General features: G+C 32.8%; 1 protein-coding gene and 1 long non-coding RNA gene across 6 annotated transcripts in view; one reads left to right on the top strand and one right to left on the bottom strand.

The window, feature by feature from the left end:
• The window catches only part of LOC140670000 (dipeptidase 1), an 85,778-nt gene that overhangs the window by 60,701 nt on the left and 12,973 nt on the right, over positions 1-12,104 (bottom strand). For all 5 annotated transcript variants that reach the window (XM_072900311.1, XM_072900312.1, XM_072900315.1 and 2 more), the window contains exon 3: positions 3,972-4,125. In XM_072900311.1, coding sequence (XP_072756412.1) covers positions 3,972-4,125 — 154 coding nt within the window. The remainder of the gene's footprint in view (positions 1-3,971; positions 4,126-12,104) is intronic.
• Positions 6,665-12,104, top strand: part of LOC140670013 (uncharacterized) — a 67,434-nt gene continuing 61,994 nt past the window's right edge. Inside the window, exons 1-2 of the long non-coding RNA XR_012047456.1 lie at positions 6,665-7,399; positions 7,823-7,859. This is a non-coding gene — a long non-coding RNA (uncharacterized lncRNA). The remainder of the gene's footprint in view (positions 7,400-7,822; positions 7,860-12,104) is intronic.

Here is a 12,104-nt window from a genome sequence, read left to right as displayed (position 1 = left end):
CTGTCGAGGTCGGAACATAATCCGAAATATATACATATAGTAGATACGAGATACTCTCATCCTTTGCTTTCCTGTTTTTGATATTCGCTTTATTGTTTCATTAATATTTTTAAATAACCAAAAATTTTTAAAAAATTATTAACGAAAAAATTAAAAATTATTGATGAAAATTGAAAAATGGAAATTATATATATATATATATATATATATATACTTAAAGATTTGAATGAACAATATTATAATTATCATGCGTGGCTTTATTATTATTATAACACGGTGTTCACGTGTTAATATTACTTTATGCTCTTTTATTCAGTTTAATTATTAAATTTTTGCATTCCAATTTTAATCGCGTTATTAATGATTCGTGCGTATAAATGTGATATTTATATTAAAAGAAATAACTCTCGCGCAATTATTCGACCATTATGCGTTGCGTCATCGTTCTCATAATTTTTTTTCGTGATTACGAACTGCAGTTTGCACATCTCGCGTGATCGCAGATTGGCATTAATTATGAAAAATTGCTCGTAATGCAGCGTTACGTTGCCGCACACGGTAAACATGACTATGCGCTCTACTACGTCATTATGCATCAGATTAATATTTCATTTAATAACATTAATGATTTCATTACATGTGATGGTAAATGGCGCGCATTTACACGTCTTCTCATTAGCGGCGGGTGCTCGTTTATTTTCCTTTTTCTCTTGCTTAAAAGAAAACGGATATCTCACCGTTAAGGTGAGCGACTAAGAGCTCGATCCTTTTCAAAGGTACCTCATTCCATCTTTGCGCTCTCATGAGGGTCGACTTTTCGAATCGCGGCAACCCTTTATCATGGCACACCATTTCGCTCGTGGTTCCACTAACCACAACTGTGCTTCTAGACCGGCTCCTAATAGTTGAATCACGCCGAGACTGTCTTACTAACGAGAACGCTGGTATTTTTAAAGGTCTCTCGAGAAATTTTGCTTCTCACGGACGCGACGCGACGCGACGCGACGGGGATATATCGGGTGATCTTCGATATTACGCTTTTATTACGCGACACCGCTCGGAAACGTTCAATTTCTGTGCATCCCGCTGCGCGCCAAAGTTCCATTGTAACTGAAAGTTTCACGTCGATGTAACCCCTCGCGATGTATTATTTATCTTTACCAGCGTCACAACATACCGCACGAACAACGCGAGTAACGCGTTCGCGTTAATTCTTAATGCGTTTTAACAGATCTCGCACGTATTCCCGTACGAGTACGAGAGGGTCTCTCGAATCTCGTTTGAAAAAGCGCGGATTTATGCGCGAAACGCGCGCGCGACACCTCGAAAATGAATATCGAGAGACCGAAATCCTGTAATCCTCCTTCCGATTTAATCCGAGATTCAATGCATTTAAGAATGTATATATCGCGCTTCGTATACGCTGCGTTTCCGTGGTCGTTCGATATCGGTTCTCTTAAATGGATTCCCCGCCCGCCTATATCGCACCCGTAACGGGTTTCTATGACCGGTATACCCGCTATTACCGTACTATTGAGTCGCATTGCTTATTTAATACGAGAGCCAAGCTCCTCGTTTGAATGAACCGCGAGCTACATAGCGACGATTTACATATATGCAGCATGCTCCATCACTTTGACGTTCGAGCACGTAGCAGAGGAATATTTTTGTATTTTCGCACGCATTCCCTCTCGAAACTTTCTATCGGGCTACTTTGCGTACGCGTATGTAGATGTATGCGATTGTATGTGCGCGTCTTGTCTTTATCTTCCCCCTTCTTTTATGTTAACTCTTGACTATGTACTTCACGTCTTCTGAGAAGCGACCGTGCGCGTTTCAAGTACCGTAAATAAATTTTCCGCTTCTGTTCTCCTTTGAGAGTTGCTTTAAATGCAATAAACTCGCGATACGTACAAAGGAAAATAATTTTTGATAATGAGAACACTCCAAATTGTAGCAAGTTTAATCATTGAAAAAATTCGTGATGCCTTTGCCTCGAATATTTATTCGAATTACTTTCGTGATGTATTTGATATAATTATTAATTATATTTTTAATTCAAATTAATATATAAGGTTTTAATTTTTTATTGTTTTATGCTTCTTTATACATTTTTTCTGAGAAAGTTAGCGTTTAATTCTCAGTATATCAATATTTCTTTTATAATTTGTTTAGTATATATTCTGATTTTTTCTTCCTTTTTAGTTTTTCCTACCAAATTATTTAGGCAACCTTAGATGTAGTCAGAAACCATTCTCGATAGACATTCTCCGTGCAAAGTTTTGCGCGCTATGTCGAAGTTTATACGAAACGATATACCGCGAGTCGCACAAGAAGGATTTTCGTAGGATTAATCGAAGGTATTTCGAGGTAGAGAGAAGAGAAACCGATCGTGTCGTGGTAAATTTTCGGCGGCGCGTGAAGCACGGCGAGCAACCGAAGGAAATTAATTGCCCAAGTTCGCCTCGATTTTCCTCGGGTCGTTAAAGAGCCGTTTCCGCCGTTAATTGAACCAAGAAGCGATTTTTTATGGTCAGATCTTAATTGCGATTTTAGATTAATCCCCGGTTATTAACGATCGCTCGGTGGAAGCGTCGCGCGCGAAAGGTTTAACTGCGCGATCGGAAAGACCGGATTTATATTCGTTAAATTCACGGTTCAAAAAAAAAAAAAAAAAAAAAAAGAGATCAAATCCACTGGTAATTCCGAGCAAGTTCGCGTTAATCGGAAAATTTTGTCCACGAAATTGTTCCGGGATGATAGATAATTAATATTTTTGTCACTATAATATGTTCGATAACAAGTGCTTTTTATTATTATTTCATTGCATATTTCATGGTATATCCTCTTCGTAATGTAAATTTTATCGTATCCGTTAGGATAGAAATTACGAGATATTTGTGCAAATTCGCGCATGGGGATATTTCAAGCTTGCAAGCGTTACGCATTAGTGTTTAACTAAACGTAGACACGAAATCTTCGTAAAATCGATTAATTGCTATTAGGCGCAGCACCACTGCTGTTTGATTTATAGCCAAGTTACGTACACAGCATGCCATAAATTAATAATCCCATGCTTGCCATGAACAAAACAGGCTTCATAGGATACGATGTACGTTTCATTGAACGGCCAATTGCACGCGATTCTGAGAGTCGGCAGCCGCTTAAATTTAAATCAGACGGATTAACGTGACTTTAAATTAGTTATAAATGTCGATGATTCTACGTGCAAGTCGAATTCTATGTGTGAACATTTAATTGCAATTTGGCGGTACTGTAGCTTCGAGGCGACATGCGATTCCCTCATTCGCGTGGAATTAATTTTCACTCACGAGTTGCGATGAAATTGGTGAAAATAGAATGTTAAGCTCGACTAATTGCTACTAATTATGACTAAGGTTTATTTATGAAAAAAATCAAAGAAAATTAAAATTATTTTACAATAAAAGTTTTTTTTCCTGCATTTTAATATAATACGATGTACATTGTCGTTGGTAAAAATAAATATAATAATCTATTTATAAATTTATGTCTCTAGTATAAGAGAAAAATTTTAAAAACGATAGAAATACTTGTGAGCGTAATATATAATTAACGCAATTAAAATTTTATCGACAAGTTAACAATCCTGATAAGCGTAGCTTTACTTTATAATTTTTTCAGAATTTAATTTTATTGCACATATAACTATTGTACATAACTGGCTCAATTCTATATAATTAAAAGTAATTTAGTGGTATATTATTATAAAGTCAAGTGACTGAAAAATCTTAAAGCATTATTGGACTCTGAAAACTTTGCTTTTCCATGATGTAAATATTAATAGCAATTAATCATAATAAAGTCAAATTTTTTTATATTGAACGGGAAATTTTCGATACATTCAATCAGTTCGGCGATTGGTTGAACGAACTTTGGTCGAAGTAATAACTTCTGGGAACTCCTGTTATTGCCGTTATTATTAAACTCACCTGCGCTGCAACCATGCCTTCCTTTAATCTCTTGAGATCTGTATGGCTCCAGGCGCTTCGTGACCAAGGATGAGTGTCCCTCAGGTCATCAAACCTGAACTCCCTCAGCTGGTTCTTCAGAAACTTTCGTATGTTCCAGGGTAGGTCGTTGTGCCTGAAGAAAAAGGAAAGATATTGATCGATATGTATTCATGATTTTTATGTTCTTTAAACTTTTTAAGAACTAAACATGGGATATCGCTGTGTGTCAAACAGTGTTGGCAAGCTAAATTTATTCCAATGGAATACACTTTCTTTACACATAACAAGGAATACATCTTGCGTTTGAAAGCTCTAGCAAATATCTCTTTTCCACTAAAATTGTTTTACTAGGTTACGTAAATGCGCGTAGTTTTCCGAAGAAAAAAAACGAAGCGTCGTAATGTAATTCTTAAAAAAAAAAAAAAAAAAAAAAAGAGACAGTCAACACAACTTGCTATTGCCAAAATATTTCAAATTATTTCGTCAAAAATAGCAACTCTTATATTATACGCGTTTATTATGCTTTTAATGTTAATTGCACTTAAAACGAGAATATTCGATGTCTTGTAATTCCATTCTATAATGTAGCCAAAGGAACTCTAGATGGCTAAAGTTTAGTCTTTACAACAGCATTACGTGATGTCCAACTTGTGGTAGACTCGGTAGCTGTTGTATCAAACTTATTTTCCATAAAGTTGCAGAGGACGCTTTATGGAAATAAGAAATGTGTCTGAATTCTTGCTGAGATGAGACATGAAGTCAATTCACTGACATGTTGCATATTAAGTTTCTTTTTTCAAGATAAGAATAAGTATGATATAACTTTTATTTTCTTGGAAAATATAAATTTTATACACGCGCGATATGACTTTAGTATATTATATATAATAAAATAAATAGAGAGAGAGAGAGAGAGAGAGACAGATATTCTGTATTTAAAGATCATATATACAGATTAAAAAGAAAATAGCTCGTACTATTTTAAGTTGATTTAATTTGTATAAATGATATTCAAAAGCTACAGATTATTGAATAATTTATTTTAAAAAAATGATACAAGAAACACAATAATCATGGAAAAATTGCTTTTTATTTCGATTGATTGATTTTATTGAGAATTATTAGACGCGATTGTCCCATTTATGTGTATATATACATATAGTAATATATAGTAATAATTTTATATAATTCATATCGTACGAAACTTTTATCGTGAAATTAGAAAGACAATTTTTTTTTATCGCAAATAATAATAATAGAATGCCTAAAAGAAATAACGCGCTGTCAATTAATATAGTCACGTAATGTATTGTATTTGTATAAATGGTCATGTTTTTGGAATGGCATATACGAATTGTCAAACGATACGACACGCGACAACCATTACGTGTCGTGAACGATTAGCATCAAGACGTATCGAAATCGCTACAAATGTTTTTCATGATTTTATTCAAAGATTGGAACTTGCGATTGGAAACGAAATATCAATCGCAATGTATCGAATTATCGTAAGTAGTCGAGAATTATTTAACAATACATACTTGAGAAATTTCGTCCACCGATATGATGTAGAGTATAGGCGAGTTTTTTAATTCATCGATTGATCAATCTCATGATGCGCAAATACAGCGCGTGCTGTATTTACGTTTCATGCGATTGATCAATCGATGAATTAAAAAATTCGCCCTATATGTATATTTATTTATATTTAAATATACACTTTACTGTATATATTTATCAAAACTTTAACATATGTCACTAGAGTCATTAAAATTACAACACTATTTATATAGCAATTTTGCAACTTTATTGGTTAGGAATGTATATAAATATATTTCGATCACACGATTAACAAGTAAATTTTTATACTAAAGATTTTCGAGTACTCGTTTACTGAGTAAAGATTTTTTTTATGTGCAAGTGAAGATATGCGCGACACGTGTGTATGGCCCGCGCTTGACATGTTAAAGCTGCTATTTCACGTCGTGACGTTTCAAGCGTTAAGCGTCGAAACGTATAACGTCAAGAATTCGAAATTATTCCGTATATCTTTCGTGATTTTTATACGTAAGAGTGACTTGCGGTTGAAAGACAATATCGGGAGAGTCAGTTGCAATTTCAAGTAAACTGGATTATTGTAAGCAATCGTGCGCTTTCAATGTTTATATTAATATTTGAGAATTTAACCGGATAACCAAATTTAATCTCATTTTTTAATTACGACATACAAAGAGTTTTTTCAAACACTGTAATATTTTTAATACAATATTTAGATGTATCTCATTTAAGCATTTTGTAAGCACAATTACTATCTTGATTCGTTATTTCTGTATATTGACTATTAAATAAGTAAAATAACATCGGAACGATTATATATTTAAAAGTTCATTTGCTTTTACGATAAACGCCTTAATTCTTAAATGTGTATGTAATTGATATATAATTATTTAGTCAATCCATATTTTTCATCTTCTTTGTAGAACGAAAATGTGAAACAGATAAAGAAAATATCGACGTCGAGATATAACAGCGACATGTTACGAATTCGAAATATCGAGAAATGAAATTGATTACGAATATTACATTAATGTACATTCATCATGATTGTGTGTTATGTGTAGCGTGCTTGATACGAAAGATTTGTTTACGGTTGCTCGGTGTGAAGTAAATGTGATACGTGCTCGCTCGACGCGACACGAAACGTATATAGTATTATATATAGTATATATACACAACACGCAACAACGCAATGTCGCGATCTTCGCAGCGGTCATTCGGCAGAACACGTCGTCGGGTTCGGTGCGAATAATCAACATCGAAAATACGGAGTTCATTATAAAGCGCGGTGCGTGATATACGCGTAATTGAAATTCTGTATTTTTGCAATGACAATGATAGTAACAAAATAATTAATAAATAAGTAATGCGCGTGATCGTGCGTAATTAATCCCTCTCGATATTCGTCCTCTATCGCTATTGCGTTTTGATGCGCGACAATGAAATCTCTTTCGTTTATTTCATATTAATCGTTTTATATGTAATAGTTATACAACTGTTATTATTGCATGTTAATTTGGGTTTAATTGTTTAATAGCGGATGTGTTATAACGAGTCTGAATAATTAGTGAATAAATTAATCACAAAGGAATATATCGAGCCGAAAGTCGGGAGTGTCGAAAATCGAAAATGTTTAAAATCGGGAGTGTCAAAAATCGAAAATGTTTTAAATTGGAAATATCGAAAGTCGAAAGTGTTGAAAATCGGAAATGTTTAAAATCGGGAGTGTCGAAAATCGGGAATGTGACAGGTAAATTATGTTCGCGAATTCAAGCGTTTCCGGATCTGTTCTCAACCGGATGTCAACTTGACTCCAGAAGCTGGCAAAACTAGACAACGAACATTAACAAGTGTGTACATTCATTTGATTGAGGTTGTTTAAACGTCGGGTAACTTTAATCTCATTGATAATTAAATCTTCGTCTCTTTCAGATAAGTTTTGAAAAAAGACCGGTCTTTAAATTTAGTTTGTCGCTTGAACATTGACTAGAAGTACTCTTATTTTTTAATTGATTTTTACATGTGTATAGCATACAAATAAAAATTTCTAAAATCATTTTTTTTGTCTATAGTCTTCTTAAAAAGTACATTATTTAAAAAAAATTAATTGAGATAATTTTGATTTATATATTATTTAATTACAAAAAAATTAATTTTTTAAAATTAATAATTATGATTTTATAAATTAATGCTAGTAAAAATAAAATTATAATTTAATATCTCTCTTACATAAAAGATATTGTGTATATAAATTTGTACAAAAATTGTTCCAGGTGCAGCATGTATGTAGCACGATGCCGATGTAATTTGGTAAGTGAATTCATCTGTTACATTTACATATAATTATATGTATAATAATGCCCGAATTTGCATAATACAATTTTATCCTAATATATATATATATATATATATATATATATATATATATATATATATATATGTATATACATATGTATTTAATCCGAATATATATGTATAAATGTGAATATACATATATATATATATATATATATAAATGATATCAAAAACCATGTCTAATGGAAATGAATAATTATATAAATTATATATATATATATATATATATATATACATATAAATAATCTAGATATATAGTCTTTTAATAATTTGAGACATAGCATATTAAATAATATTAAACTGTAACAATAAATTATTATGATACAAAAGATGCAGATATTTAATTTAAATAAAACATATAAAAGTTTTGATATTAATAATTTAATAGTCTAAATTATAAAATAAAACATTTATTATTTGTAGAAAATTATTTGTTAATAATGTAATATTTTGGATGATCAATAATGAGTAAAACGGATAGAATAAATGATGAGAGAAATTAGAGAATATTTTTCTAGTCCATTTTTTCAAATTGATTAAATATAACACATTTTTCACTATATTAATTTAATTCATTGATAATAAATTATTATAAATTGCACTTAATTTTTCACGGTTATATTAAATTTATTATTTACTTTTATATGAGATAATAAAGTTTTATATTTTATAGAAATATGTTTTAAAATTTATTTTTTTCTTATTTTCTCCCATATATTGAAAATGTATACATATATATTAATAGAATTATAATGGAAATTTATCAAATATTACATTATATAACTTCCTTACGCGTTATTTGTGTAAATTTCTGTATGCTTTGCAAATTTGAGCATTACTATACTTTCTTGTATATGGCTTACGCATTCTGACAGATGCTTCATCGTTTTAACTTGCATCCATTACGTAAATTAGTTTCTCTATTTGTTTCGAAGACATTTGCGCGTTGCAATTTTTGTCGTGTATTTACATATTTTTTCTAAGTAACTTATATATTTAGTGATAATTAAATGAATCTATAATCTCTATTTTATAATCTAAATTTTTATAATCTTGTGACGTGTTTAAAATACGTCGAATTGCATCAAATTTCTTCAAATAAATTCTATTTCATTAATTCAATCGAACGGGAAACATGTACCTTTTCAAGAAATGAAAATTTCTTTCTCCTCGTGTTGTCAACAATCGCTGAGAGAGTAATAATTATCTAATTAGCTTATGATGCAAAATTGACAGGCTCGTCATGTGGAAACGGCAAATATTCTTTGCATTTCCGGAATTTACTCTAATCGTAAGTCAGCAGACAGCAGCATAGTTTAACGTAAAGGAATTTCTGGTACTCCATATATACAAATACACCGACAACGAAGAGGCGCGCGCCGCTTGCGCGGATATGTACGTGCATTGTTACCCCAACAAATCTGCCTCGAATCAGCGATGGATCTGCTGTCCGTTTGTAACTAACCGCACCGCTCTCTCTCGAATGCACTTTGCATGCGGAGCGATAGACGCCTAACTTCCAGCAGAATTAGATAACCAAACGAGCATTTCGCTTACATAGCGCGTCGGCTTCCTCCTCTCTCCTCTCTCCTCTCCTCTCTCCTCTCCTCTTCTCTATTCTACAAGTAATAGTTCGATCATTTTGGGAATATGCGAACGTTGGCAGAGAACGCACGAATATCCAAAACTATAAATTTAAATATCAAGGAAGCGCGTCATTCTGTTCGACAGCATTCAAGTGGCTGCTTAGCTTTGGAGGGTCGAATAATTTTATTATCAGAGTATAAACATACAGACCGCGTTTCATACATTCATTATGTGTGCTCAGTGTACTTTGAATTAACGTCAAGTGGTAGTTAGCTTTGTTTAGCCAAAAAGTTTTATTCCCCAAGAGAAGAATACTCGCCAAAAGTGGAAATAATTTTCAAATGAAAGAGAGATAGACTGTTCGAGAATTGCTAAGCCGCAAATATATACATACACTGGTTGGCTAAACAGATACAATAGAAACTTCCTGTATGTATGTACATACTTATACATACACATACACACACATACAGATATATATATATATATATATATATATATATATATATATATATGTATGTAGAAATATATATAATGCGTACGCGTATGTATGTATGTATAGATATATATATTATATATAGGAAGAGAGAGAGAGAGAGAGAGAGAGAGGAGAGAAGAGGGAGAGGGGGAGAGATAGAGAGATCCCAAGTCCTTTTGTCCATTGGATCGTCCATGCAGGATAGTGTGACCAAGTGCCGGTAAAGTCCTTTGTTTCATGTGGGCTACCACGTACGCCTCGAGACACTCAAAACTATATTATGTGAAAAGAGAAGTGCGTGAGAATATATATTCAATAAAATGTATTTTAACAAAGCATGTATAACTCCACGTGTAATTCCGAGCTCCGTGCATAATTAATCCTTTAATCGACGTTGTTCCGTTTGCTTCTAGTGATTTATTTCTATTATATTCTATGTTACACTGCGGAGAATTTCGGCACGACGATGTAATCGTCATTTGGCACGAATCGTTTTTTCGGGACGGCCATTAACAAAATACGTAGGAAATTTTTAGTAATTCATAAAAGTGCCCGCGTAGAATTTGGCCTACGGCCAGAATCGTGTTTGCATTTGTCGATAAAGGAACGTTGTGGAAATCTGGTATACTTATTCGTTTTAGCCGCAAATGATTTATTGTTTCTAGTTAGTAAAATTGTAAAAGATGGCTATTTATGATTTAAGATGGGTTATTAGCAACTCAGTTCTTAATTTATTCGTGATTTAATTTATTTACTATAGATCGAAGCATCTGTCAGAATATACATAAAACAATTTAGCTAGTGTATACAGAATATTATATGATTACAAATTCATGATCTACATTATCATTGCAAATCTAATATGACCATTATCTTATAATTGCAAATTATAAACACTCGGTTTTAATTCAATTTTGAATTTAGGCTAGAGGAATAATACATGATTTACGGTAGTGCACGTTACTATTCAGTTAAAACGTATAGTGCAATAATAATTATGAAGGTATTTCCGTGCTATTAAAGTACGTTTCCGTTAACTCCTCATACATATTCAGCAGAGGGCGTGTCTAAGAGGCGAGATATATCTCACATTAATTTCAGCTCATAGTACCAAAACTTTTGTATATTTATAAAACTAGAAACTTATAAAAATAGAAATTTGCGGAGGCCTTAAAATTGTTTCGAAAATTAATTTAACAATATAAATAATAAATTAATAAATTTCTCATAAAAAAAATATTTACATAGTACATAAATATATAATTGTTTCTATTCAAATTCAAATTAATTTAGCTACTGATTAAATTTTAAAGCTATAACGTTAAATTATTTATTTCAAAATTATTGTTTTCCCGTGATGATAATTGGTCGTCGATTGTGTATCTCGTGTACGTAAATACAAATTGTGTAAATTCCGTATTGGCAGCTTGATATTTAATGGTTAAATATCTATATCTCTGGAAAAATAATTGAATGAAAACAAGCAAATGTTAAAAGCGGTAAAGAAAGGCAATAACAAAAATGAGAAGTATGTATAGAAAATGTGTGATAAAAGCGATTTATAAATTATCGCGCTAGAATGTCAGGTACTTTTGACGCATTAAATGTCAAGTTCTCAAAAGTAACACAGAAATTCAAGTTAAACAATATAATTAATAATTGCGAATGTATCTCTCGTACTTTTAAATGTTCCGTCTTGGTGATCTCATACATATTCAGGGGATGCAACGCGTGCCTAAGAGCTGAGATAGCTCCGGTGTCGATTTCGCGAAACTACCGACGAATTTTCGCCGTTTGCTGAAGCGACCAGAGAAGAGGGATGGAGAGCATTACCGGCGAGATCACCGGTTAAGAGGCGGTGGGTGGTGTGAGCGGTGGTTAATTGGCAAAGCGCGATAAGGTGGCTGGTCCCCGTATATGCATATGAATGGCGAGTATTCCGTTTGCTGGCTGCGGGTTACGTTGCTCGGCATGCAAATAAGTTTTCCGGTCTTGGGCGCCGATGCGATTCGGAGCTATCACCTTTGCAGAACGAAGGGGGAATTTAACGGCACGATCGTTTCCCGAAGGTTATTCGGCTGATTCCAGCCACCGCTTCCCGCTTAAAATGACCATTAAAAGTATTAAATTTCAAT

The sequence above is a fragment of the Anoplolepis gracilipes genome, chromosome 10, assembly GCF_047496725.1.
Source record: "Anoplolepis gracilipes chromosome 10, ASM4749672v1, whole genome shotgun sequence".
Lineage (NCBI taxonomy): Eukaryota > Metazoa > Arthropoda > Insecta > Hymenoptera > Formicidae > Anoplolepis > Anoplolepis gracilipes.
This window is presented reverse-complemented; position numbering and strand designations above follow the sequence as displayed.